The sequence below is a fragment of the Squalius cephalus genome, assembly GCF_949319135.1.
Source record: "Squalius cephalus genome assembly, chromosome: 21".
NCBI classification, from domain to species: Eukaryota; Metazoa; Chordata; class Actinopteri; order Cypriniformes; family Leuciscidae; genus Squalius; species Squalius cephalus.
In genome coordinates, this window is record NC_137142.1 from 27,982,671 (window position 1) to 28,010,168 (window position 27,498).

The window sequence follows — 27,498 nt, forward strand, 5'->3', positions numbered from 1 at the left end:
ACCGCACGTTCATCATTTCAACCTTCTCGCGCAGGTTTTCAAGGCTAGCTAGTCAAGCAGACCGGAAGTGCGGGCAGTATACCGTGATCACGCAGAGGAAAGCAGTCAGCGCTGAGGTCATCTGCTTCAAGGTGTACCTGAACGTTACCTGTGGTCTTTTATCAAGGTCTGTGTCACATATTTTACTGAATGACCCTTTGAACAAAAATGCACGTTTGTCTATTTCGATATGATTGTTGTGTTCATGTGAGTGTGAGATTATGCTGTATGTAGCTAGCTAACGTTGTCTTAGCAGGTTGAAGGGGATATGTGTGCTTATAATTACACTGCTTATTTTTTAAGCGCTAAAAGCACATACTGAACAGCGGAACAATTTACAGCTTCAATCAAAATAAATGAATCTCATGTCATAGGAAATGTCTTTATTTTACATGTCCTCGTTAGTTTACATCCCACCAGCATAGCAGCTAGCATTAGCTACAAAAGCTGTAATTATGCGGTTTATGTCGCTCGCTTTTCCATGGTAGACAAACGGTAACATTTTCTTTAGTTGTTTAGCAGTTTAGTTATATATTTCTCAAATAAACATCTTTGTAAGTTCAACAGTCCGGCTAGTCCTTGCTCTTTTTGACATGTATTGCTAATATCGCATGTTAATTTTTCAGACATTATTGTTTATGGGCGTGCATGACGGTAAGCGTGTTGATATGCATCAATAAAATTGTCTATTTAGTAAACCGGGTTTAGTCATTTTTTTTTTTTTTAGTCATAAATGTTCTTAGTTTTACTTTCACCTTTGACTTGCTTTCATTTTTCACACTAACTTAAATTTTTTTCTTAAGTGTGAAAATGATCATGTTCACACAAATCATGCTTGACAGCTTCTAAACCATATTTTGTTTCTCAGTTAATTGAGTGAGTGAGTTTCTCAGTAGATTATCTGTGATGTTCACAGAAGGCGAATAGGATGTCTGGAGATTTGCCACTGAATATCAACATTAAAGAACCACGATGGGACCAGGGCACATTTATGGGCCGGGCTCAGCACTTCTTCATGGTGACGGACCCCAGAAACGTGCTGCTGTCCAGTGAGATTTTGGAGGATGCCAGAGTTACTGTGGAGGACTACAGGTCTGTAATCCCAAAGGGCTGAATTGTTTCTAGTCTATGAACTTTTGGGGTGAAATCCTGATTCCTGTCCTTTATGATAATGTAGAAACTGTAGCCGTACTAATCATTGGAAATGTTTTAGGGAGCAATATATATAATAAATGTTAATTTCCTTTTCTAAACAGAACCTTAAAACATTTAAGCATGGATTTGTTGATTGAAACTAAGTGCTTATCCTACCTCACATCTTTGCAAACAGGGTTGCTACATCTGTGCGGTAGGCTCCTTTATGTATACATTATGATTTTTATGATTACTACTATATAGTGATTTTAAAGCGACACCTGCTGTAAAATGTCATTTTAAATACTTTTATTCATCAAGAACACATTAAATTGATCAAAAGTGACAGTAAAAACATTCATGAAATGTAACAAGATTTCTATTTCATGTAGCCTATATGCTGTTTTTTTTTTTCATTTTGTATTCGTCAAAGAATCCTGAAATATAGTATCACTGTTGCCACAAAAATATGAAGCAGCACAACTCTTTTCAACATTGATAATAATAAGAAATGTAACAGCATATTAGAATGTTTTATGAAGGATCATGTGACACTGAAGACTTGGAGTGATGCTGAAAATTCAGTTTTGTCATCACAGGAATAAATAAAATTTTAAAATATATTTAAATAAAAAGTTATTTTAAATTCTAATAATATTTTACTATTTTTACTGTATTTTTGACCAAATAAATGCAGCCTTGGTGAGCATAAGAGATTTCTTTCAAAAACATAAAAAAATTACTGACCACAAACTTTTGAACAAACTTTTATGCGAGTTTTCTTTTTTCTTTTTACCAACTCTAATGCCCTGTGAAGTCTTATTATTGGCTGTTTTCAAACACTCCCCCCTCTCCCATTGGTCAGACAGACAGATCCCAGTCCCACCCCAAATGCCATTGGCCAGTGTTGCTGGTTGATATGCTCAAACAAAAATAGCAATGTTTTAAAAACGCCACAGAGCTTTTCGTAGGAATCAACCTATGAATGGCTTACTTGTATATGTCTCTGCATATTAAGCAGGGATTTAAAATCCCCCAAATAACACACTTTACCTTAAATATTTCTGCTCTCTATGCTGTTATCAGTTTGTCTTGAATAAAATATCTTTCTGCTGTGCCCTCTTTCACAGGTTGGGAGTCGTGAAGCCTGGGCTAACAGAAGATCAACTATGGAGGGCCAAATACATCTACGACTCTGCTTTCCACCCAGACACAGGAGAGAAAATGCTGCTAGTTGGACGCATGTCTGCACAAGTACCCATGAACATGACCATTACGGGTTGCATGCTCACCTTTTACAGGTAAGAAGAGCATTGTCACTCTTGATCATTCATCGTTCTGAACACCATATGGACAGGAAGTGTATTTAGACCTGAAAATGTTATACATTTGAGCTATAAAAGGAAAGGGAGTAAATCTTTCCATGGCTGGAACAAACATCCCCGCTCAGTTCAGGGAATATTTCCTAAATGAGTCATCATGGAAAAGACAGCATTCCTACTGAATGGCTAAGTTTGGTGGTTTGATTCAGGGTTAGAAGGTTGACTGTGTTTTATGGTAGTATTTTGTGCTCTTAAAACGTAGAGAGTAAAAGAATACTTTGAATAAGATAAAAAGAAAATTCAGTTCTTTTTCCCAGTTTTGTAGACGCATAATTACTTGGATCAGTGAGTCATCTGCAAATGAGTCATTTTTAGTAAGATCAACATGTGACTCAAATTACAGGCTTGTGTGGGAGATTCTTATGACTGCATAAGAATTGTCCAAGAAGTCTCATAATAAATGTATTTTATTTATTTAAAAAAAAATACACATTGCATTTTTTATTAAATTCAAGTTTCGCTCTTTGTTTTCAGGACAACCCCAGCAGTGGTGTTTTGGCAGTGGGTTAACCAGTCCTTCAACGCCGTTGTCAACTACACTAACCGCAGTGGAGACGCGCCACTCACCATGAAGTATGAAGGCTAAGATCACTACTAGAAACAGTCTAGCTGCAGGTTTCTATAGGAGGCCTCATGGCAACCCACCTTTTGATGGTGTGTTTCGCCCACACCTTATTGGTATATTGCACCATTAAAGCCAGGCGTACACGCTATGATTTTTGATGTCGTAAAAGCTTTTCCTTTTTTTTTCTCTCGGGAGAAATCGTGTAGAAATCGTTGATGCTCGTATGGTCGCGACTTGCATTGTGTGAGAGAAATTACGAGCCAAATCGAGTAAGTTACAAAGCACCTCCCGATAATTTTTAAACATGTTTGAAAAATTCGGGGAGTCAACCCGATTTTGACCAGTGCACATAGGCTGTCCCCTATTGCCAAATCAACCATGTCACATAGGCTAGATTTATGAATATTATTTATTATACACCATGTGGCTGCAACCACAGCTTGCACATACACTGACACACACATACAAATACACTCTAGTTGTTTTTGGAAAAAGGAATGGTTGTGCTGTTCGCAGACTCCTCTTTTTATTTTCTTTCTTTTTTCTATCCGAAGCATCAATTTTGAAAGCTCCAGTCTCTGTGTTTAGTGCGAAAGCTCATGCGATTGCCACCAGCTCGCTGTGCAGTACAGTCATGCTGTGTACCAGCTGCTTTTACATGATTATCAGGCTAACTGACTCGCTACGCGTGCAATGGCTCACCGCCTCCCGAGTGTCCGAACTCGCACAGTGTACGCCCGCCTTTACTGTCCTGAAAGCTGTTGCATGAGCCATATGACACAAATGGTGGAGTCTATTCCACCTGCACTTCATGAACTTCCCATGGAGCAGAGATGTCAATGTTTCATGATCACTACACATGCTGAATACTTGCAGATTTAAATAGCATGCTCATTTATTTATGTTTCCATTCTGATCATGTGTTTATTAGCAGTTTATCATCTAACAATATAAATGCCTGTAGCATTCTTTCACCAAGCATCAGTTGTTGGATTTAGGAGTTACGTAACAAGGCTTATATCGTTTTAATATTGTTTGTACACATGCTTTAGGGATGAAATAACTACTCAACAACATTGCTCTTTCTGAACTATAGTCTTGGTAAAGGAGAAATTCTGTAATGTCAGTGTGGCAATTATGAGCTTCATGAGAAATATTTATATAGTGATCTGCTCAGTAACCCATAACAATACATAATACTTAATGCAAATTATTTTTGCCTCTGCAGTCAGCTTGGTGCAGCCTACGTCAGTGCGACCACTGGAGCTGTAATAACAGCCCTGGGCCTGAAGTCTCTAACCAAGGTCTGTCCTTTGCTTAAACTGTCTCAATATTTATAGTTTATTAGAGTGACTTTTGAACATTTCTTTAAATTCTTTGACATTTTTGAAGATATTGGTTTACTAATTGACACATGAAAGTCTTTTTTTCTGAATTCTTTGATGAATAGAAAATTCAAAAGAGCAGTATTTATTTGAAATAGAAATCTTTTCTAACATTATAAATGTATTTACTGTCGGTTTATCAATTTAATGTGTCCTTGCTGAATAAAAGTATACATGTCTTTAAATTTATACTGTAAAGATTAATAAATCTTACTGACCCCAAACTTTTGAATGATATGTGTATATAGATATATATTTTGTCCCCTGTATTCAGACACATAAACAAACCTGTCATACAGCAAAAGAGTTAAAATATTTACTGCTTTCTAGGCTTAATTGTTGATCTTGTGTGTCAGTACCATTTGAATGACTTTTAAATGCTGGTTTATATTTTGTGGACAATTTTTGGCTGTAGTCACTCAATATCTTATCTCTCTCTCCAGCACTTGCCTGCTATTATGGGGCGTTTTGTTCCATTTGCTGCAGTGGCAGCAGCAAACTGTATCAACATACCCTTCATGAGACAAAGGTGAGTGAAAAAAAGACTGCTTTCCAGAATTTGAATTACTTAAAATTGAAAATAATTTTGCATTAAGCGATTTCTAAGAAACGCTGTTGTAAATGGATCGGACAGAGCACCGCAACACACTCGTAGCCAATCAGCAGTAGGGGGCGTGTCCACTCATGATGGGGGAGGAGAGAGATTGAACAAGAGGGAGATTTGAAGAAAGACTGGAGAAAGAGAGATGGCTGAAAGACATTACAAAAGAGAAAGTCAGGACTATCACTGGAAAAAGAAGGAAAGAGCTTTAGGACCTGTAGTAATATTAGAACAGCTTTCCAGTGCTGGAGACACCAGAGCAGGACGGCCTGAAAACAAATGCCAAAGTTATGTTGTTTCTGCTCCATACGTGAGGAACATTGGTTGTGTTATGTTTCACAGAACCAAAATATGCTGTTGTAATGTTAGCTAGCTATAGTAACAGGACAGTTTTGAGTGCTATTGTTTGTCTGGAGCTGGAGTGCTGCTGGTGACTAACAACCAACTCTTGCTTGTATACTCTTGTGTACTATATGTAAAAATTTTGTAGTTCCTTATCGTTCGTCATCTTAGCTTTATTTTTCACAAAGCATTTTTTTTGCTTCGCTCCAGCTATGATACAGAAACATCCACTCTTGCATTGCGTTCGTGCATTTTAGGGGCAGAGCAAAGAAGGGAGGGGTGTGTTTGTTTGTTTGTTTCTCAGAAATTGCTTACTGCACCTTTAATTGGCTTTAAAAATGTTGAATTGACCATTGAATGAGTTCTCTCTTTTCTTAATACTTCTACAGAGAGCTGAAGTGTGGTATCCCTATTACTGATGCTGAGGGTAAACGTCTCGGAGAATCAACTAAAGCTGCTCAGCAAGCCATCGTGCAGGTGGTGGTGTCTCGTATTGGCATGGCAGTGCCAGCCATGGGTAAGATTTTGTAGATTTTTTTTTTTTTTTTTTATGTTCATAATGGAGTTTATCTATTTCTGGTGGGTTTTTTTTTAGTTTTTTTTTTATTATTGATTGATTGATTTTAATAACCTCTTATTCACAGCCCAAAAAGTGGTAAAATGTGAAATTAAGAGTGTTCCCTTTGTATTTATTTTTTTTTGCATTGGTTTTCTCAAACAGCTATTCCTCCAGTTATTATGAATGCCTTAGAGAAGAAAGCTTTCATGAAGGTAAAGAATCACAGACTCATTTCAAGCATTTCTCTGAATCTGTAAGCAAAATGGATGTTTTTAAAGTGCATCGCAAAATTTCTGTCCCTTTCTCAGCGGTTCCCGGTTCTCAATGCCCCTGTACAAGTTGGACTTGTTGGATTCTGGTAAGTTTTTATTTTTATTTTTTTTAAGTCAGTGTTTATTTGCTATGCACAGCAATCCTGGTTTAAAACAACGAATGAATGATTTATTTTAAATATCCATCCCCACAGCCTGGTGTTTGCCACTCCGTTGTGCTGCGCCCTGTTCCCACAGAAAAGGTGAGTGCTACTAATATAATCTATTTTCCCCTAGTTTGTTCAATGTGCTGAATTGGGATGTCTTTCTGTCTCTGTGAAGTTCTATGAAGGTGAGCAGCCTGGAGCCGGAGCTTCAAGAGAGTTTACGACAAAGCAGTCCTCACACCACCACTGTTTATTTCAACAAGGGTCTGTAGTGCAGTCTAGGTTGCAGCCCATTCTGATGTCTTCCATTGCACTGGAGGTTAGTGGGCACAACTTGAAAGGTAGAATTTTTTTTTTTTTTTTTTTTTTTTTTTGCTGTTCTGAGTTATATATTTTTGTCAATTTTACCCATGCTATTGCACAATCCTTAATGACTATATGTACAATGAAGGGCAGAATTTGCTGCTGGATTTAGTTAAGAAGCTTGAATGTTAACTTGCTGCATTGATGTTTTAAACCCAATCACACACATGTTGATTTATTTACCAATACATTCATCACTTTATTCTAGATTATAATATGCGTATTGTAAGATTTTTAGTTTCATTAGTGTTCTTTAGTTAGTGTTCTAAGTTTTCCTGGTTTGTGACTCAAAGGTTTCTCTCACATGCACGTTCTTACTGAAGACAGTTCCAGAAATTGGGTTTTCAACTTTATTCTGCCAGGAGTATTTCCACCTTACGTGCTCCATTATGTGCCCATTAAGTGCACTTATGCAGTAAATGCAGTGTGCTTTACTCTCTGTACTGCAAAAGAAGCCCTAAGATGTGCTAACACTCCTTCATGAGCACATCAAAATGCTAATTATTAGGTGACTATCTCTGATGTACATCTTTACTTCCTGCAGGCCATACTTCATCATTTCTGTTTAAGCCTTACATGCCTGTGTGGTTTTAAGTCATTACAAAAGTCTCCGAGATATTTGGTTGTGTGGATTGTAGTTTGTGTGTTGTTATTGAAGAATTGTGAAGAGGTCAAAATAATATCTATTATTATTTGCATTTGTGTGATTGTAAAAATAATTCCCCCTAATGGGACAGAATGTGTCTGGGCTTAAAGACAGAAGCACTACATCTCTCGGACAGCAAGAGCAATTTATACGAACAGAGTTCACTCATGCTCGATAGTCGAAATATGCTCATTCAGAGTATGAAGAAAGAGTTGCTTCATATGCCCTGCTTTGATCGTCTCAGACATTAACAGTTATGGGAACAACAATCTATTTATTGTTGTCATGGGGGAATCTATGAGATGTTGTATCAATAATATATATATATATATATACATATATGATGTCAGTCTTGGTGTCTGTAGTGTAATATAACCTAACCTTTTGTAAGTTAACGACCTCCTGTAATCTGAGCGAATAAGATCAAACTCGTTTTCCCTGACATATTGTGGTAATGTTACAGTGTGTAGTTTTTGTTGCTTGGTTCCTATTGTTTTTGTGGATGAAGTTAACAAACCTTTACAGTGTTTCTTTGCCATCAGACTCTCGGAACTCTGTGCTTTTTTTGGGGATGAAAAAGGCTCATTGATGTGATGTTATTCTCATCATGTCCTCTGAGAGGCAACAGAGATCTGTTTGTTTTTGACTTGAGAACTCCATGTAGGCAAATATTATTTAGCCTAATTTCTTAGCACATTATATGTTACATAAGTATGCGGTTGAAAAAAAAAAAAAGTAGTGTTGTGGAAACCAGTCAGGAATTAATGCACAATTTCCCTGTTACTATGATTGATAGAGAGAGCTGTCGGATATGTTATGCAAATAAGACTATGTGATTGTGATTTATACAAAAATGTCTAAATTTCCTTTTGGGATGTCCTGTTACACCAAATCTCACAGAAAAGTTAAACCACAGGCTGTCAGGATTTATTCTTCCTATTATAATGCAGTGTACCAGCACAAGTTCAGTCGGTCGTGTAATAATGCACCAACGTCACATAATATAATGTACAGTGATGCTCAACATAATAGACACAGAGTTCCAAAATTAAACAAGGGTGTTACTGTCTTTCTCAACAGACATTATGCTGTCATATCCTCTTTAATCACAAAACTGTTTGTAACATTTTACTAGAGGTACACCAGGTTACTTAGTAAGTTCTCTCAGATGTTTTATGATTGTAAATTGCACTAGACCACTGACAATGTTTATTGGAGATCTCATGAAAAAGTGTTTTATTGTGTACAAATGTATTAATTTAGTGAACTTAATGAATAGAAAACCATAATGTTATAATTGTGTACACACAAGATTGTTAATGAACATACAATGGTCATTGTGTTTTCTATTGACAGTTATAACATTATGGTTGTCCATCAATATGTGGATCATAATTAAATTAAAATTAAAAATTGTCACACCAAAATACATTTGACATGTCACAAAAATGAGACCTTACCAAAGAAAACAATTCTGTTACTGCACATATTCTTGATACTTAGAGCACATGTTTATTGATAGGTCTCCCATAGCATGGAAAGTGCAGACAAATGCAAGCACAATAAATGGTGTGGTGTCATGCATAAAAATGTCACTCCAGGAAGACCCACTTTAGCACAATTATTATAGTTATTATTGGTGCTCATTGTGTTTTTGTTTTTTTTCCAGCATTTTATATTGTTTTGTTAATCCTTGTGTGTATTTTATCTGGAACAATGTAATAAAGATATTAAACTGTCTGAGACTATATTTTGTCAGCGCTTGCTATAGAGGTGCCTTGGCTCGTACTTAGAATAAACTAAATATTTGGCTTATAACAGTTGATCAGTTAATCAGACGTTTTTCTAACCGGATGGCTTACCCAGATGAAACCCATGTTTAAACAATAAGCTAAATTCTTTATGAGAGCAGTTTCAAAGTCCCTGCCTTTAAAATGCAAGCATAAAAGTAGGTGGTCTTAGAAAAGAACTGTTACGTATGCATATATACTAATCAGGGATTAGAGCTGAATGTCTCAGTAAAGGCTTAAGAGTAGTACACAAGTTGTGTTGTGGAGAAATACAATGTAAAGGACATGAAACATGCAGTTTCTCATGAGAATAAATGGTTTACTGTACATACACTGCCATTGGAAGATTTGGGTAAGTACAGTTGTTTTAAAATGTTTTTGAAATAAGTCTTTTGTGCTCATCAACGCATTTATTTGATCGAAGATATTAATATTACAATTTAAAACAACTGTTTTCTATTTTAATATAGTTTAAAGTGTCATTTATTCCTGTGACGGCAAAGCTGAATTTTCAGAATCAGTATTAAGTGTCACATGATCATGATTCTAATATGCTGATTTGCTGCTCAAGAAACACTTCCTATCATCAATGCTGAAAACAATTGTATAATGCCTAATATTTTAATTTTTTATGAATAGAAAGTAAAAGAAAAAATTTATTTGAAATAGAAATCTTTTGTAACATTAATGTATTCACTGTGACTTGATCAATTTAATGCATCCTTGCTGAATAAATGTATTCTCTTTTTTAACTTACTGATCCTAAACTTTTGAACAATAGTATAAATAGAGACAAACATGCATGTAGTTTTTTTTCCAAGTAAATGAATGAGAATTCAAACATCAATACTCAAAAGCATGTAAAATACAGACAAACTGAATATTTGGAGGTGACATGTTTATTGTTCATTGTGTCCACCCGCAGCTGAACCTCTGGCTACTCACTGACCAAAAACCAAAGGGTATCTAGGCATGTGTTGGCATCAAATCTGCTCTTTCAACATGGAGTTTGGAGTCAGACTATCATTAAAACACATACCAACGAAAACCATGTGGCACATGGCAGCAGGCAACCAAAAGGGACGCAGTAAGGTGAAAAACAACAATACAATGGTTCATGACAAACTATTTCTTAAGTGCAAAAAAATATTACTTAACACAACATTACTCTCATTTGTAAATACTAAAGCACCAGAATTAAAATGAGGCCACATGCAATTCTGTGACGTTATCACTTAGCTCTTAAAGTGTACCAGTCAGTTCTAACAATTAAACATAACCTGAGCTTTTCCACATTCACAGCATTAGTAGAATTAAGTGAGATGAGGTGGATTGTGTTATGGGAGAACTCTATTTTGATCAAACTTTAGACAACATTTACTTTTCTACCACAATTTTCTTAGCGGCTTCCAAAACAGACTCTAAGCTGACTTTATCTCCAAACTCCTTTTCTCTGTGCTCTAGGAGAACCCCCTGAAAGTGGGAAACACAGGATATATGAGGACAGTCAAGTTGCTAAAACTCTGAATTGGTTTGTAATGATTTAATGAAATATCTATATATATATATTACCTGTTCGCCAGATCCGATGACAAACACCCCTCCCAAGATGAAACCTTCTCCATTCATGTTGCCCTGGTAACCCGACTTCCAGGCCCTTATAAAATTTTGCCAAACTCCCAAGCGAATGAAACCAAGCCCACCCATCTTCCTCTGTTGTGGCCCATAAAATGCTCGCTGTGCACAAATAAGACAGCCAGGCAAAACAATGTATGAATGAATAAAGAATTACTGGTAGTTTTCTGCATTATTCAGCAAAACTTTTCATGCAAGCACATTTGAGCTTCCATTTACCATGTTTGATGTGCTCTATATATGTGCGTTGACCAATGTTTATATATGATTAAAAGTGTAAATTAAATCTGTTTATCATATAAAATGATTGTGTCTCTTCAGAAGACTTGGATTTAACTGCTTGATTCATATGGATCCTTTTACAAACTTTTTGAAGCAACAAAATTTTGGTTGTGTGGACTTTCAATAGAAATCTCTCAGGTTCATCAAAAATTTAAATATATGTACCGAAGATTAACAAAAGTCTTAAGAACAACACAAGGGTAAAATATGGAATCCCTTTAATGTTTACTAACCTTTTCATCCAAGAAAATTTCCCCTGCGAACTGAGGCTTGAAGCCCTGAATCTCCGTACCTACATTCTCCTTCACAACGGCATACAGAGGAACCCCGAGCTCATCCAGCTGGGGCTTCAGAGAGGACAGCTCAGAGGCCTCCTGCAGATACACAATCACATCTTCATGTATTCAATGTATAGACTCAGTGTTTCCCATTAATTTCCCACCATAGTTTAATAATGTAGTTTAATAATGAGCTGAAAATATTTGTACACTTCTCATAATAACATAAAAGGTCTCTTGATGTTGTATTTTGCACGATTGCTTTGGCAACCCTGCTGAAGAATCCATTATTGCTGGTCACCGGCATAAGGTATGTTTGAAGGCTGGTACCCTATAGGGATGCTCGATTCTGGTGTGCTGGGGCCTCATTTATAAAACTTGCATACGCACAAATTTGTACGCTAAAATCTGTGCCAAAGTTCAGATTTATAAGAACAGTCTTTGAAAAGTGATTTGATAAATTAACTTAATAGACATCCTTCTTTGATATATCCATTCTGCTCTCTGTTTGCTCTGTTGTCTGTGTTTCTGTGTCACAAGCACTGTACTGTAAACGCAGCATTTTAATGAGTATGAGCACACAAGCACAGTATCGGTGCATCCCTAGGTATAAGACTAATGTGTTTTCAGCAATTAATAGGAGTGTAGTACTCATAGCTCCTTTAACTCAGATAAAAATAGCTCAGATTTTGTTTGGACAGTGAATGAGGGCCTTTGACTAAACTTTATTATGAGGAACATGATCACTTTACCTCTCTGCACAAAAATCATCCAGGTCGCCGGACAGCCACGATCACTGCACCAGATCTCTCCCAGAGAATTTTCGCTTTTAACGTCCTCTCATCTGAACGGATACAAATGGGAAAACATTACAATAAATATAGTGACTGCATTTCTTAATTAGCAATTGGCCAAAATAGGGGTGGTGTGGCGCAATGGATAAGACACATGCCTTTGGTGTGAGAGACCCGGGTTCGAATCCACTGTGAGACACCAATGTGTCCCTGAGCAAGACACTTAACCCCTAGTTGCTCCAGAGGCGTGCGACCTCTGACATATATAGCAATTGTGAGTCGCTTTGGATAAAAGCGTCAGCTAAATGAATAAATGTAAATGTAAAATGTAATTTCTTAATTTCAGTTCATTTCTTACCACTGTCGATGGTTTTGAGGTCAGCATTCCCAAGATACTCTACAGTAGCAGGTGCCGGTTTAGTCAGCAGGAAGTCAGTGTTTGCAAGTATTAAGCCGGCGATGGCGGCCCCCACAGCTCCAAGACCTAGTGACCACATCCCCATGGCAAGAGTCTCACCCTCCAGGATGGATGATGACACTGCAGTGAAAATATATACAGTATGGTAGGTTACAAACATTAGCTGAATCCCAATTCAGAGGCTGCATCCTTCGAAGGATGCGCACTTCAAAGGCCACGTCGGACAGAGCGTTGTTAAATGGGACAGTCTAGCCTACAGAGGATTGTTCTTGTCGCCTAGCAACTGGGACAGCTGCCATTAACGAGTGGCATTAACGTGTGTACCGGGCTTCACAAACTGTTTAAATATGTTCAACATGGTCCATTCCTGTCTATAATAAAGAGTATGAACTATATATGATCGCATCTTAGTAAGATGTCAACATTTGAACCGATTTAAAGTTTTTTTTTTTTACTTTTACATTTGTATTTTTAGAGTAAGCTGAAACCCAACAGTTACATTCAAAAGTGTAATTCGGCAATATCTCTCAAAAAAATCCTGTTGTCATTGGCACACAATGAATTCTGGATTAGGCAAGGCCGTGAAGGATCCATCTTTTGTATCCTTCATTGCACGGGAAACGAAGGACGCATTTGGAGGATGCATTTGAAGGAGTCTTCAAATCGGGACAGCCTTCGTCACGCCTCTGTGACACAATCAGCCTTTGAATCCTTTGAAGGATGCAGCCTCTGAATTGGGACGCAGGTATTGTTTCAATTACAAAAAGTAATTTGTTGAAGCTATATTATTATATATGAGCGTGAGCACCCCAATTGAAAAGCTTTCATTGCACGCATTGAGTTCTCACATTTTTGTACTAAAGGCAAGCATGTAATTGCTATAATACACCAATATACCAAGACATGCTGGGGCAGGAGCAGTACCTTTTGTCTTACTAAAGGAAGACTGGCTGTTCTGGCTTTCCCTCGAGAAGTGCCGGTTTGTCGAAATAGCACGAATGCATATAGTGTTGACAGAAGTGGGAAACACTAATGTCTTGAATGGTGGTTGCCATGTAGAGATGGTCAGTGGGAGATACTTTGGAGGGAGGTTATGCGTTACGACTATCTTATTAATGGCTAGATGCCGGGGAGATTGGGACACAGAAACTCTGTACTTGACATTGCAATTTACACTAAGAGAAATTCTTCCTCTTGGCGACAAATAGGTCAAACACATGGGCCGTAGTCGCATGAGGGCCATTGCAACGTCCAGGGTGAGTTTAGCCAACCTTTCCCAATTGGGTAAAAGTGAAGTTCAGTGGAAAGCCCTGGAGAGGAAAGGAAAACAATGCTTTACCTCTCAATGTAGGCTTTTTTTAATATTTAAAATAAGCCTCAAAACAAAAAAGAGGGACTCTGTGGGTGTGCACACTTGTGAAATGGAAGTACACTTTGCTATACTTTTCAAGAGTTCATAATACAGAAAAAAAGAATATAGTCTACTTCAAAACAATATAATTAAGTGTGAACTGAATGTAATGTTTTTGACACTCAACCATGTTAATTGCAATTAAATTAAAATGTATTATAGGCTATTAAATGCACTTAGTCAACAACAAATTAAAATAAGTGTAGGCCTTAGGCAAATATTAAGTGTGTTAAGAAACAGTGATGAAATTGTACTCCAAGTACACCTACAGTTTACTTTTTATTTTATTAAAATATTATCTGCAAGTAGGCCTACAGTTTTTTCTTCTTCTGCTGAATACAAAATAATATATTTTGAAGAATAATGGGTAACTAAACAGTTGATGGGCCCCGTTGACTTCCATAATTTTTTTTTGAAAAAAAATAAAATAAAAAATACTATGGGGCCCATCAACTGTTTGGTTACCCATATTCTTCATAATATCTTCTTTTGTGTTCAGCAGAACAAATAAATTCATACAGGTTTGGAACAATTTGAGGGTGAGTAAGTGATGACATAATTTTTATTATTGGTTGAACTTCCCCTTTAAGGATTTGAAGGACACATTTGCGCTGATTTCTGTCATGTAACGTTACAGGAAAGGTAACTTACACACACAAAAAGCGACCAAACTCAGCGCTACCGAGTTATAAAAACATATATCCTGTCTACATTTGGCGTGGAAGTAGGATTAGAAATGACTTCTATTTCATTTAATACGTAAAAACTTCGTTGTTAACATTCATTGTTAGCTGAAGTTTGTACCGGTTTCAAAATCGAATAAGATGTATAACTGTTACATATGCAAAGTAAATTAACGTAAGGAAAACTATTACAGCAATGCCGAGCCATCATAGAGATTATTTTATATTTTGCTTGCATTGCACAGGAGGCTAAAGTCCATGAAGCTAACACTTGCTGGTTAGCTTTGTTTGCCTAGACAGGGAGTTGCTACAATGCAAGATACAAGCACTGACCATTTAAGAATATTAACTATCATAAACATTAATATCTGCATTAAAGCTCTGCTTTCAAGGGTTGATAAGACAACAAAAAGGAATAATACTCACAGCTTGCAATTCTACGGTTTTCTGTCAGTTGGTTGTCAAACTACGCGGCCGTTCAGTTGGAGGACTAGGCTGTCTAACCTAATCTCTTAAAGAGACAGGCAGCAATAAATCTGTATTGCGTCTGCGCAGAAGTTTTACCCATCCTTCGTTCATGTAGTTTAATAGGCTATAAAAAGGAATAAATATAGTTTTTATTTGAAGTGATTTTCACATACCTCATTGTCACCATTCTTATGATTGACACAGTGCCTTGTTAGCATCAAGCCTGGTTTTCTCAAAAAGTTTAATCACAAGCACTCAAACACAAATTTAGTCACAGAGACATAGGCTACAATGGCTTCAGACAGAAAGGCTCTATACGTTTTAAGTATTCTAAAATGGACAACAAAATGCATAGTCTTTATTAAAACTACTAGCACTGGTTTGGTATACGTCCTGGTTATGAATTTGCAGAGCAATATAAAAATGTGCTGTATTTCCACTGTATGGATTTCAGCAGATCCATACAGATCAGACACGCGTCAGGCACTGGAGGATGAGGATGAAGGCTCATTCTGGACAGAGAAGGACAGAGTCTCTTTCTTCCCAATAGGCATAGGCATCACTGAGCAGATAAAGCACAAAGCACAGACTGTGAGGTTTTAACAAACAGTAGAACATGCATTAATTCCAAGTACAGTATACTCACGCATCCATAATGGGAATGATGTATTTCCCACTGCGGTCCATCATGACTCGCTTTCTGTCAGGATCAGACACCAGGCCAGAGACACACAAACCTCCTGGAAGAAGCTGCTTGTGTGTGTCATTGTATATAAGAGGGAAGAATAAAATAAATTAACTTGCATCCTCAAATCAAACCATAAAATATTTCAACATGCACAACCGTTCTATGGTCCATTCAATTTTTGTCTCACGCATCGTAGCTTTACAATTCTCTTGCCTGTTACAAATAGTCGTGGTCAGTGGATACCTCCTCCTCTGCAGAGCTGGTCACGCCAGAGAGCACCACTGGCTGTCCCCAAACCATGCAAAGACATGTTGGATGGCACAGGCTGTTATGACCTGAAATTATAAAAAAATAAACAAAATTATAATTTCTGAAAAAAAGTTATTCTTTTTATTATTATTTTTTATGTCTTTTGAAGTCACTTATGTGAGGTACAGTACAAAGGTGTGGTGCACTTCCAGTGCTCAGGAAGATGGCCCTGAACCTGGTTTTCATCATCCCAAAAGCACCGCAATAACATTAGTGTAGGCTAATACTGATGTAAGCTCAATGGCTAGAGTCTCTAGACAATACCCATAATGCACTGTGAGGGTCATGCCTGCAGCTGAATCATCCATCCATCAATGTTCCCAACCGCTGGTCCAATGTGGCTGCAGCGTAATATTGTATAAATTATTTTTTAATTGATTATTAAATTGTTTGATTAAGGTTTATACATGCTAGTTTCCATGACAGGGTTCAAGATAAATCTTTCAGAGCTGCCAGTTTACTAAGTTTCAAATGATTATTAAACAGCAAGTACGAATTCACTTACTCATTTTAATTCACTCCTTCAAGTGGACTATATTAGTGGAGTATAGGGAATAGTGAATGAGTGTATAGGGGGCGATTTCGAACACAGCCTTTGTTTGTTCTGAGTGTTTTGAGTTAAATTAATACAATACTGAACCGATACTGAACAATACTGTTGCGAAAAGTTCCTTTTCTCACCATTATTGCAACCTAATGTGACAGTAAGGTTATCCTTTTGACAAATAAAGTGAACGTCACACAGACACAGACCTTTGCTGAATTTTTTTTTTTTTTTTTTTTGCCCTTCATGAGTTCCTGAGCTCTTTTCCATTACATTACATAGTCAGTCCTGAGTGAGTTTGCTTACAAGTGAACTTGATTATGTAAGACGATACAGTTAGGTTAGCGGATCTGGGCTAGCTCTGTTTTGGTGGTAATGGTTATTTTTAGGGGAGGGGGGCAGAGGCCAGTTGCTTCTGGCTGCTGTAGGCTGGAATGTGCTGAGATGAAAGTTGTCCCAACATCCCACCCTCTCCTGCAGCTGCTGCATTCCAGCCGACTACTGAGGCAATGTGGGAAACCTCCTTTATTTGATAGTGGTAACCGTAGCTGCAGTAAGTCTAGTTGATTATTACAGTAATGATGATGAAAAATATGACAATTAAGTAGTAACACAGTTTATTGTATTTTTAAATAAAATAACTGGTGTACTTAAGATTTAGTTTGAAGGTTCTAAACTGGCAATGAAATCACAGTGAGTGTCGGGGTGGAGACTGCATGAGTTTATTGATCTATTGTGCTCATAGTGAAAGGTCATAATTAGAAGGTACAGGCTCATATCCATCTGGCGCTTAGGTTTCATACCCAGTAGCACCAGCTGTAAAGTTCACCTAGGTCCACCTCACTGGAGCACTCTCAAGAGTTTCTGTCTTACCCATTAGTGTGAGCGTGTCTGTTACGGCCCAATCAGAAGTAAGCATCCGTACCCCACCTACTTAACGTTCTAGTCTCAGTTAGCCATTGGCTGACGCACTTCACTCCTCCATGCTTATCAAAAAAGTTTACCTTAAAAAAGGGGGGGGGGGGGGCAGGGCAGGTATCTAGTTGTGTTTATCACTGGACACCAACCAGCAGCAGCCACGTACATTTATACAGAGAGAACTGCTACAAAATATAAACAGATGCATGTCACCTTGACTAACATCAACCTTTCAACCTTTGTATTTCTGTCACAATTACATCACAATCTTGATACAAAAACTGACCTGCCTTATGTAAAAATGTCAAACAAATCAACATACAAATCAAAAAATATTTTCTTTTCTTAAAATAACATAATTTGGTCACACTTTATACTAGGTGTCTTTAACTAAAATGTACTTACATGAAGAAAATGTATTGTTAGGTACAAAATTTCACATGAACATACTATGTTCTTATTGTAGTAATGACACTGAACCCCTAAACCTTAACTTAACCCTTACACCACTTAGTACTTTTGTGGGTAAGTACACTGTAAGTACATTGAAAGTGCACATACTGTTTTTTTGTCACTTTCAACCATGCTTCAATATCTGACGCTCAAAGCACCCTTTAGCGTCCATATGTGACGCTTCGGTTATGGGTAGGTTTAGGCGTCATGTAACTGACGCTTTCGGAAGCGTCAATATCTGACGCTCAAAGCACCCTTTAGCGTCAATATGTGACGCTTCGGTTGGGTAGGTTTAGGTCTGTGGTAGGGTTATGCGTCTCATATGGACGCTAAAGGGTGCTTTGAGCGTCAGATATTGAAGCATGGTTGAAAGTGACGCCTTGGGTATGAGAACGGGTATAAAGTGCAACCCAAAACACTTTTGCTGCTATTGAGGTGGGATACGAGTAAAGTTAGGAACAGGTTTGGTGGTGTGTTTAGGTTTAAGAGTGGGTTAAGGTGTAAGGGAAGGGTCAACAGTGTAATTATTACAGAAATTATTGAAACTGTAATTAAGTAAATATAAGTATATTGTAAAAACATGTACAGTATGTACACAATAAGTGCATTGTATTACATTTTTCATTTTAATATTGGTACAAAGACACTTAATATAAAGTGGGACCTAATATTTTATGCAATAACCTACATAATATATAATTCTTTTCTGCTAAAGCAGAAGCAACAATAACACCTTCACTTCCTGAGGAAACGAAAGAGATGCACTTCACCCACACCAACTGAAATCATATTCTGGATAAAGGGATAAAACTAAATGCACCGCAATGCCCACAAAAGGTTTCTCCTCCAAACTCTTCCAAGAATCAGAAAAACATTTGTAAGCAAAGACACAGAGAATTCACTTTGAACAAGCCAGAAACCGTCTACCCTGTAAAGGTGCACCAGTCAACAAAGCTTTGCATAACAGAGGCCTGTATGAGTGAGTGATACAAAAGAAGCCAAATCTGAAGTTTGCCAAAAAGCCCATTAGCATTGCTGGATAAGCCATTGTGGTCGGACAACCACAAAATAGAGCTTTGTAGTAAAAATCTTCTTAGTCAAAATCCAACAATGCCCAAATGTCTTAATTACAATATGGCATCACATTTCATAGTAGAAGGACTATGTGTCTTTTTGAATGGATGGAAATACCAGAATTAAACCAGGTTCATTAAAATAAGAAAAATGTAAACCTTTAATTTCAGAATGACCTGAATTCATTTATATTAAACATTCTTTAAAAAAAGGTTCTGTATTGGCATCTAGTTCCATGAAGAACCTTTAACATCCATATAACTTTACATTCCACAAAAGGTTCTTTAGATTTTTTAAATGTTATTCACAATAATAAAAAATTGTTATTTTAAGAACTGTTCACTGAAAGGTAATTTGGGGTACCAAAAATGGTTCTTCTATGGCATCGCTGTGAAAAACCGCATTTGAAACCTTTATTTTTAAGACGACAACGGGAACAGATATTTAAATCTATATTTTTCTCCATGTGATTTAAAAACAGCTATAGCTGTCGATTTTTGGACATGAAATAATATGTCATAGGTGTATTTAGCAGTGGAACATACATACTATACATGACAGGGCTGGTTACTATCAGCCATGAACTTTTAAAATAGCAATTTCTGTATCTGATCCTGTTTGGTCAAGTTTGTTTTCAGACACGATTGGGACAATACTGAACATCTATACCACTCATCTACTCGCAGCTGAAGGATCATAGTCCAAAAAGTGTGGTCTCACGTGCTCACCTGTTTGTCCATGTGTAGTTTACATGACACGAGGAATCAATGCTACTGTTCAGAAAAGGTTTAAGTAAAAATAAGTTTTTTTTTTTTGTTTTTTTTTTGCAATTAATCATTTTGTAATTTAACAATAGTTTAAAAAAAGTTTAAAAACAATTTTCTTTAATTGTTCAACTTCATTAGCAAAAAAATTGTCAATAGATATAATGATCTGATTTTTCTCTCAGAGTTTATCTCATATGCCACGTCACAGGTTGAGAGTTCAACAAGAAATTGACTTTTGTCTCACCATCTCACTTCATTGACTTATTTGTTCACTCGAAAATTCTCCCCTAAAAATTCATCCGCCATGTGAAACATCAAATTTCTCCACTTTTACATTATAATGTTTATGTTAAACAAATCTATTCTAATATAAGCCTCAATACTTTTATTCAGCATCTACGCAATCCACTATCACATTTTAGCCAGTTCAGTAAAGTTATATAGGTCATTCCTGTATAGGTTCCTATAGATTTTGTTTGTCTTTTCTGCTCAAACACAAATGTTGTAGGTTTAACCCCATGTGGGGGTGCCTAAAGAACTGAAAAGTAACTAAGATCACAATCCTGCCCTGTCACTAGTGCCTTTGACAGAAAGGCATACGATTATTACTTTAGGGGAGGGCCCTGCAATTTCTGTACTAAAGGTTTTGTAAGCATCTACTAAATGACAATAAACTATTAACTATTAAACTTGCCTTTATCGGCCCTTATGTATTAGAGCTCCTCAAGTATTTTGAGAGTGAAACATTATCACAACCCAGATCAAAGAACGAAGCAACTGAACAAAATATAGGGAAATAATATTCACATTTATTTTGCAATGTTTTGATCCAGTGGATCTGCCTAATTTGACATTTTGACCCTTTGATTGCATCCTGGCTTGACCCATATTACTGAATCATGAGGTACCTTGAAGGAGGTCTTTTATTTGAGAATGTTGAAACTGACAGAAGAAAAATAATTATAAAAAGGGGGCATGATACATATTAATCCAAAGCTAAAAGATAACAAAGACGTTACACATTATAAGCACTGTCTGTGCAGACAGTTCAAAATTTAACAATGATCGCCACAACACATCTTGTAATTGTTATATGTTCAACTACAGACAAAACTGCAAAGAGTTTTGCAATGCGTGTATTACGTAACAACAACAAAAACACTTTATGAGAGTAGTGCTGTATCATCCAATCACATCTGCAGTAGACTTCACACCTCTTCAGATCTGATATAAGCACTCTAACCCTGATTCGGATTGGAAGAAATATTTGACGAGGGTTTCTAACCCAAAAGTGTCTATTGACACCAGCAGTCGAGTCCTCCCAGTCCCACCCCACAAAAAAACCTTCCAATGACAGAGCTGAGCACACAAGGGGTTAACAGAGAGTTTCTGAAAGTTTGAATCTCCTCCCCCCAAATAACACCCCATGGAATGGTCTGCCCCGCTCGTTCACATGACACGTGTGTGTATGTGTGTATGTTTGTGAGTGAGAGTGAGTAAAGCTTGGTGTGTGTGTGTGTGTTTTCTTTCTGCCATATATAGGGGCAAACTTGCTTCGAGGCGAGGTTGTGTGTTATATAGTCTGTGATCTATCAGCAAACCTCTCTTTCTTTCTATCTTTTATGCCCTCGGGACTATAAGGAGCTCTGCATACTTGGCCTGCTTCTGCCACAATTGGAGGAAAATTAATGAGCCTTTGATAGATTATTTTGTCCTGCTGATTTTGAAGATCTGTTCAGTTGCTGGAAAACATGGAAGAACTGAATGACGTTCATGATGACGGATCCTTCATGTTCACCTCAGAGTCTGTGGGAGAAGGGCATCCAGGTGATTTTTCAATCTTTCCCTGAACTTTTAAATGAAACTCTCAGAAATGTACTTTTAAACTATTATATAGTAAAACAATTTTTTACTATATGACTGTTGCACTGTTTATTGATTCGGTAACTGTGTACTTGCATGGAGAAGAAAAAAGACATGCACCTACAGACTAATTCACCTGCCTGGACAAGTCATTGGAGCATATACTGTAGAAGTGGGAAGCTGGTTAAGCAACAGTTCAGTAGGGTTCATTCACACTTAGTAACAATACTTCCACAGTACCATGTGCTCAGCAGGTATTTCATTGAGTAAAAGTGTAGTAGACAAAAATAGTCAATTGGGGTCATGACTTTTTACAGGGGGTGTTCAATTGCACTCACTAGGAGGCTTTTCTCAGTTACATATTTATTGTGCAATTTATTTAATAAAGAACTTACTGATGCAATGAACAGATTTTGCTTTAGTTTTTTTCTGTCTCATGTGGGAACTTGCCAGACCTCACATTTCTTATCAACCATATTGAGGTTCTCTCACGTCTTGATACAAGGCCAAAGTGCTATAGACAGTTTCAAGAGTGAAACAAGTCATGTCAGATGTCAAGTGTACTTTCCCAATATTACAAAGCCGCTTTACAGAAAACTCTTAATGATTTTTAATGACTCTAAATACATAATCTCCTAGACAGATTTTGCAACACTGCAAACTAACCTGTCTGGTTCACTTGAACAAGTTTTGAGTCTTGCTAAACATCTCCCATCAGCACATATTTCAGCAGATCAATCAATAGGCGCAAATGTTCAAGACACAGAAAATTGATTCCATAATGTTCCAGACCTCATAGATTTGACTTGTTTGTTTCGTATTATCACCTGAGATGTTGTTTTTGACAGTATAGTTTCTGATGTAACTCACCTAAGCGGTTGCCTCAGCTAGCAGCCCAAATATAGACTGAGTGAATGATTCTGAAAGGAGAGGACCACTGGTATTGTCCTCCAGCTGCTCAGCTGTGGTTTTGCTTTGTTGGGATTCCTGTGTCCTATAGAGACTTGCTATAGGAAAGACATCAAAACTCTTAAACTGAAACTTTCTGGTGTTATAACACTAAACACACACTTGAACCTTAATCTGAGCCATTACATAACTTGGTTTTTGTAATAGTGTGATTTTTCTTTTTTTTTCTTTTTTAATAGATAAAATCTGTGACCAAATCAGTGACGCAGTTCTTGACGCACACTTGAAGCAGGACCCGGATGCTAAAGTGGCCTGTGGTGAGTGAACTTTTGTAATCCCAAACAAAATAAACATGTAAAGACTTTCTGTATAAACACGACTGTCAAAATATTGTTTGAAAGTTCATAGTCCAACAGTTGGTCACTTATCTCGACTCTTGTTCGGTTATAGAGTGACCAATTTCTTACACCCTTTCTATCCCTAAAGTTTAACGGCATTTAAATGAATAACATCCCCATGTCCAAATTCAAGCTCGCAATAAATTATACAGTGGCGATTTCCCTTTGTCATGTTTGACTAATTAAGATTGTTTTAATCATCAGAGACTGTTTGTAAGACTGGTATGGTACTTCTCTGCGGTGAGATCACATCTCGTGCCAACGTGGACTACCAGAAAATTGTGCGTGACACCATTAAACACATTGGTTACGACAACTCCGAAAAAGGTCAGAATCATTATTAGGATAATTATTCGTACTTTAGATCTTTACTGACTCATCCACCAAATGTTATTCTTCCACGCTTTGCTCTTCCCTCTTTTCAGGTTTTGACTATAAAACCTGCAATGTTCTGGTGGCTCTCGAGCAGCAGTCTCCGGATATAGCGCAGGGTGTCCATGTTGACAGACATGAGGAAGATATTGGGGCTGGAGACCAGGTCCGAACACAACGGAAGTGTAAAAATGTGTTTGAGCACATCATTTGTGATAAACATCTTCATGTTGCATTTCCGTTGTGTTGTAGGGGCTCATGTTTGGCTATGCCACTGATGAGACGGAGGAGTGCATGCCGCTTACCATTGTCCTCGCTCACAAACTCAACTCCAAAATGGCCGAGCTGCGGCGGGACGGCACCATCCCATGGCTCCGCCCAGACTCAAAAACTCAGGTCAGCAATATGAGAGTTAAAATGTTTAGAAGGAAAACAACTTCTTTTTTGCACACTTACAATTGCAAGTTGATATAATTGTGAGTGTTCAGAGCTACAATGTGCAGGTTCAGACTTCAGAGCCCCTGACTGACATTGACCATGCTATCTTATCAGTGTTCATTGAACCAGTACATTGGCCAATAGGTGTGACGGCTGTTGAGCAAGATAGTGACCATGAGGCGGCCTCTTTTAACACTTACTAGAAAATGACCCCCTGCATGACATCCAGGGCCCCTGATCCTTACTTTTCCCAGTGGGGTAGAGGACACGGCTGTACACCTGTCAATCTCAGGAGCATGCCAGCAACTGGAAGTTGAAACCTCTGGTCTATTTTAGCGTTCTGCCATTTTCAGACCATACAGCAGGAAATGTCCAAAGTTTGTCACATTCCCTATGTTGTACATGTCAATTGAAACTATTACTTCAGATGACTTTGCCTATATGTTTTCCACAATTCCAGGTCACAGTGCATTACAAGCAGGAGAATGGCGCTGTGATTCCTTTGCGTGTCCACACAGTGGTCATCTCCGTCCAACATGATGACTACATTTCACTGGAGGAGCAGAAGCGTATTCTGAAGGAGAAGGTCATCAAAGCTGTGGTGCCAGCAAAATATCTCGACGATCAGACCGTCTACCATCTGCAGCCGAGTGGGCGCTTTGTCATCGGAGGGCCTCAGGTGAGCACCCTCTGTCTTTCTATGGTTTAATATGTTGTATGTATAATGCACTTGAACTTTTTCCCGCCATATTTTCCGGTTTTCCGTGTTTTCACTGTTATACGTTAGGGGGTGCTATTAGGGATCTTCTGAAAGAATATGTAGAATCTCTAGATCAAAACACAGGCGAAGAAGAAGCAGAAACAAGCGATAGCATATGTAAAATAATGCAATCATCAACATTAAACAGCATATGAATCAAAGCTACCTAATGTTACCAAATGAAATGTCAGCCCAGGACAAGGTATAGGACTGAGCAAGCTTTGGGGGTGTTGATGGACTCGATCTTCTCCATCTGTTTTGATCATTGTTCTGAATCTGATCGAGATGTAGTCTTTGACAAAAATGCAATTTTCTTTCATGTTGCTTTTTTTAAAATTAAACTTTCATTCAAGTGTTGATAAAAAAGGAATGCATGAAGCTAGAATTTTTTTGTTTTTGTTTAAATATTGCATTTTGATATATTGCATGCTCAGATATTCATACAACAAAATATTCTGAGGGCCATGAAACTTTTGTGAAAATGATCAAAAATACAGGCGCTGATTGGCAACTTTTTTCAAAAACGCTGGCAGGGTAATAATTTAAAAGGATTTGTTCACTTAAAATGAAAATTCAGTAAATTTTTATACGAATCTTCATGCATCTCTTGTCTTGCAACAACAGATCATATTACAAAGTAGTATAAAAGTAGTCAATATTACTTGTGCTCTATCCTCCAAGTCTTCTGAAGCAGTATGATAGATTTGTGTGAGGAGCAGGCCGAATTTAAATCATTATTCATTAAAAATATGCACCTGCTATTTGTTAAAACTGTCGTGTCAACGTCATTCACACTAAAACGGCACTGGTTCTCACATTTGTTGTAGCCATGGTGTGCCATTTTGCATCTAGGCACAAGCGCAGACTAGACACAAGCTTCAGTAGAGATGAAGAGCTGTTTCATAATACTTCACAAAACTCTTTCTCTCTAACTGCCAACTATTTTGAATGACATGAGGATCAGATATCGATTGGTAGAGTTTTCATTTTTGGTGAACTATTGCTTAAACCAAATCATAATCTTTGCTTTCAGGGAGATGCTGGTGTTACAGGTAGGAAGATTATTGTGGACACATATGGTGGATGGGGGGCTCATGGTGGTGGGGCCTTCTCTGGAAAGGACTACACCAAGGTGGACCGCTCTGCTGCCTATGCTGCACGCTGGGTGGCTAAGTCTCTGGTGAAGGCCAAACTGTGCAGAAGAGTGTTGGTTCAGGTGAGATGAAAGTGTAGACATCTTCCATAACATCTCACAAGTTTAAAAAAAAAAACCTGAAAAACACATGAGGTTGTGCCTAGACAAAAAAGTTTATCCAAGCAACTCACCACATTATTGAACAATTTGATCTGATCTGGATTAAAACTGTAATGGATGAGCTGGTGTCTGGAGCAGGGTCGTGAATAATGAATGTGTTCTGTAGGTGTCTTATGCCATTGGAGTCGCCCACCCTCTTTCAATCTCCCTCTTCACCTACGGCTCATCGGCAAAACCAGAGAAGGAGTTGCTACACATTGTCAACAAGAACTTTGACCTCCGACCAGGTGTCATTGTTAGGTAAACAATTAATAAGATAATATGTTCTTATTATTGTTCCACTTCAGGCAAAGTAGTCCAACATTTCAAGTTTTTCAGTTTAAAAAAAAAACACAGTTACAGTACGTTCAGTACTTTGTAAGGGTGGGTTAAAATTAAGGCAAATGATTAACATTATTTAGTTTAGGATTCACTAAAATAAGAGGGACTAAAGGGAAATTCTCAGATATTACATTTGTCCATGAGCAATAAATGCCATGTAATATTAAATCCATCTAAAACATAATTTACTTTTAGTCGATGAGAAAGTGCAAACCTAAACCAAATTTAAAAAATGTATATTAATTTAAACATATCAACATTTAACAAAAAACAACATGTGGAAACTGTTCTTGTGAAACCTTAAGCTCTTACAATAACACGATAATTAGTACACTGTTGAAATACAATATTATGAATTATTTTCACTTTAGTCATTTATTGTGCTTTAATGTGTTGTTATGGAAAGAGGTAAAAAAAACTTAATTACAATCCTGCTCTATCTTCATAGTGATATAAAATATATAAAGCATGGCATTTCCCAATTATTCCTCCAGAGGGAGTACCGCTACCATCAATGTAGCCTGGCACTACTTTATATTAAGTTTCTCTTGAAGGGATAGTTCACACAAAAATGAAAATTGTCATCATTCACTCACCCTCAAGTTGTTTCAAATCTGAGAGAATTTCTTTCTTCTGCCAAACACAAAAGATATTTTGAAGAATGTCGTTAACCAAACAGGTGATGGACCCCTCCATATCAATGGGGCCAGTTTGGTTACCCATATTCTTCAAAATATCTTCTTTTGTGTTCAGCAGAAGAAAGAAATTCATACAGGTTTGGAACAACTTTAGGGTGAGTAAATTACAGAATTTTCATTTTTGGGTGAACTATCCCTTTAATTCAAATTATTCAATTGTGCAGTTGTAGTGTAATATTTAATAAGTACTGTTGCACCTAAATTAGGTACAGTTTTGGTTCAAGTAGGATTGAGGTGTCGGCTGTTTGCTGAAAAGCTAAATAACTTAATTTCCACTAACAGGGACCTGAACCTGAAGAGGCCGATCTACCAGAGCACAGCCTGCTATGGTCACTTTGGCCGATCAGAGTTTCCATGGGAGATGGCCAAGAATCTCAAGGTTTAAAGAGAGAGGCGTGCAAGCCCTACCTTCAGTCATTCAGTCGCTTTTTCCTTCTGTGCTCCTCTCCCTTCTGATTTTGGTTCTCCTCTGGCATAC

The 27,498-nt window shown here is 37.5% G+C and overlaps 3 protein-coding genes across 5 annotated transcripts; 2 read left to right on the plus strand and 1 right to left on the minus strand.

Moving 5' to 3' along the window:
• On the plus strand, positions 1-7,982 carry sfxn3 (sideroflexin 3). Its single transcript, XM_079856334.1, has 11 exons — positions 1-166; positions 956-1,131; positions 2,304-2,474; positions 3,030-3,128; positions 4,349-4,424; positions 4,949-5,034; positions 5,838-5,965; positions 6,170-6,219; positions 6,316-6,365; positions 6,474-6,521; positions 6,601-7,982. The coding sequence occupies exons 2-11, from the start codon at positions 968-970 to the stop codon at positions 6,695-6,697; spliced, it is 969 nt and encodes a 322-aa protein (XP_079712460.1). The 5' UTR covers positions 1-166; positions 956-967; the 3' UTR covers positions 6,698-7,982.
• selenou1a (selenoprotein U 1a) lies at positions 7,802-22,928 on the minus strand. 2 transcript variants are annotated; one of them, XM_079856332.1, is made up of 10 exons: positions 22,680-22,928; positions 16,095-16,216; positions 15,840-15,943; positions 15,152-15,755; positions 13,556-13,941; positions 12,572-12,751; positions 12,172-12,263; positions 11,375-11,515; positions 10,797-10,961; positions 7,802-10,697 (listed from the first exon to the last, which is right to left on the minus strand). In XM_079856332.1, the coding sequence occupies exons 5-10, from the start codon at positions 13,872-13,874 to the stop codon at positions 10,602-10,604; spliced, it is 993 nt and encodes a 330-aa protein (XP_079712458.1). In that variant the 5' UTR covers positions 13,875-13,941; positions 15,152-15,755; positions 15,840-15,943; positions 16,095-16,216; positions 22,680-22,928; the 3' UTR covers positions 7,802-10,601. The 2 variants fall into 2 exon arrangements, with proteins under 2 accessions (XP_079712458.1, XP_079712459.1); XM_079856333.1 differs by lacking the exon at positions 13,556-13,941 and having other exon boundaries at positions 22,680-22,923.
• Positions 21,392-27,442, plus strand: mat1a (methionine adenosyltransferase 1A; the record flags this gene model as incomplete). Of its 2 annotated transcripts, XM_079856329.1 has the most annotated exons (9): positions 21,392-21,773; positions 22,958-23,035; positions 23,321-23,443; positions 23,542-23,654; positions 23,741-23,884; positions 24,387-24,605; positions 25,720-25,902; positions 26,108-26,241; positions 27,303-27,442. In XM_079856329.1, exons 1-9 carry the CDS (start codon positions 21,698-21,700, stop codon positions 27,403-27,405), a joined length of 1,173 nt encoding a protein of 390 aa, XP_079712455.1. In that variant the 5' UTR covers positions 21,392-21,697. The 2 variants fall into 2 exon arrangements, with proteins under 2 accessions (XP_079712455.1, XP_079712456.1); XM_079856330.1 differs by lacking the exon at positions 27,303-27,442 and having other exon boundaries at positions 21,405-21,773; positions 26,108-26,245.
• Between the last annotated feature and the right edge of the window lie 56 nt (positions 27,443-27,498).

Excerpts from the sequence above, each read along its gene's own strand:
- sfxn3 (XM_079856334.1), top strand. The coding sequence starts at position 968 with ATGTCTGGAGATTTGCCACTGAATATCAACATTAAAGAACCACGATGG. Across the intron at positions 1,132-2,303 it reads GTTACTGTGGAGGACTACAG|GTTGGGAGTCGTGAAGCCTG; the intron begins GTCTGTAATCCC and ends CCTCTTTCACAG. Across the intron at positions 5,966-6,169 it reads CATGGCAGTGCCAGCCATGG|CTATTCCTCCAGTTATTATG; the intron begins GTAAGATTTTGT and ends TTTCTCAAACAG.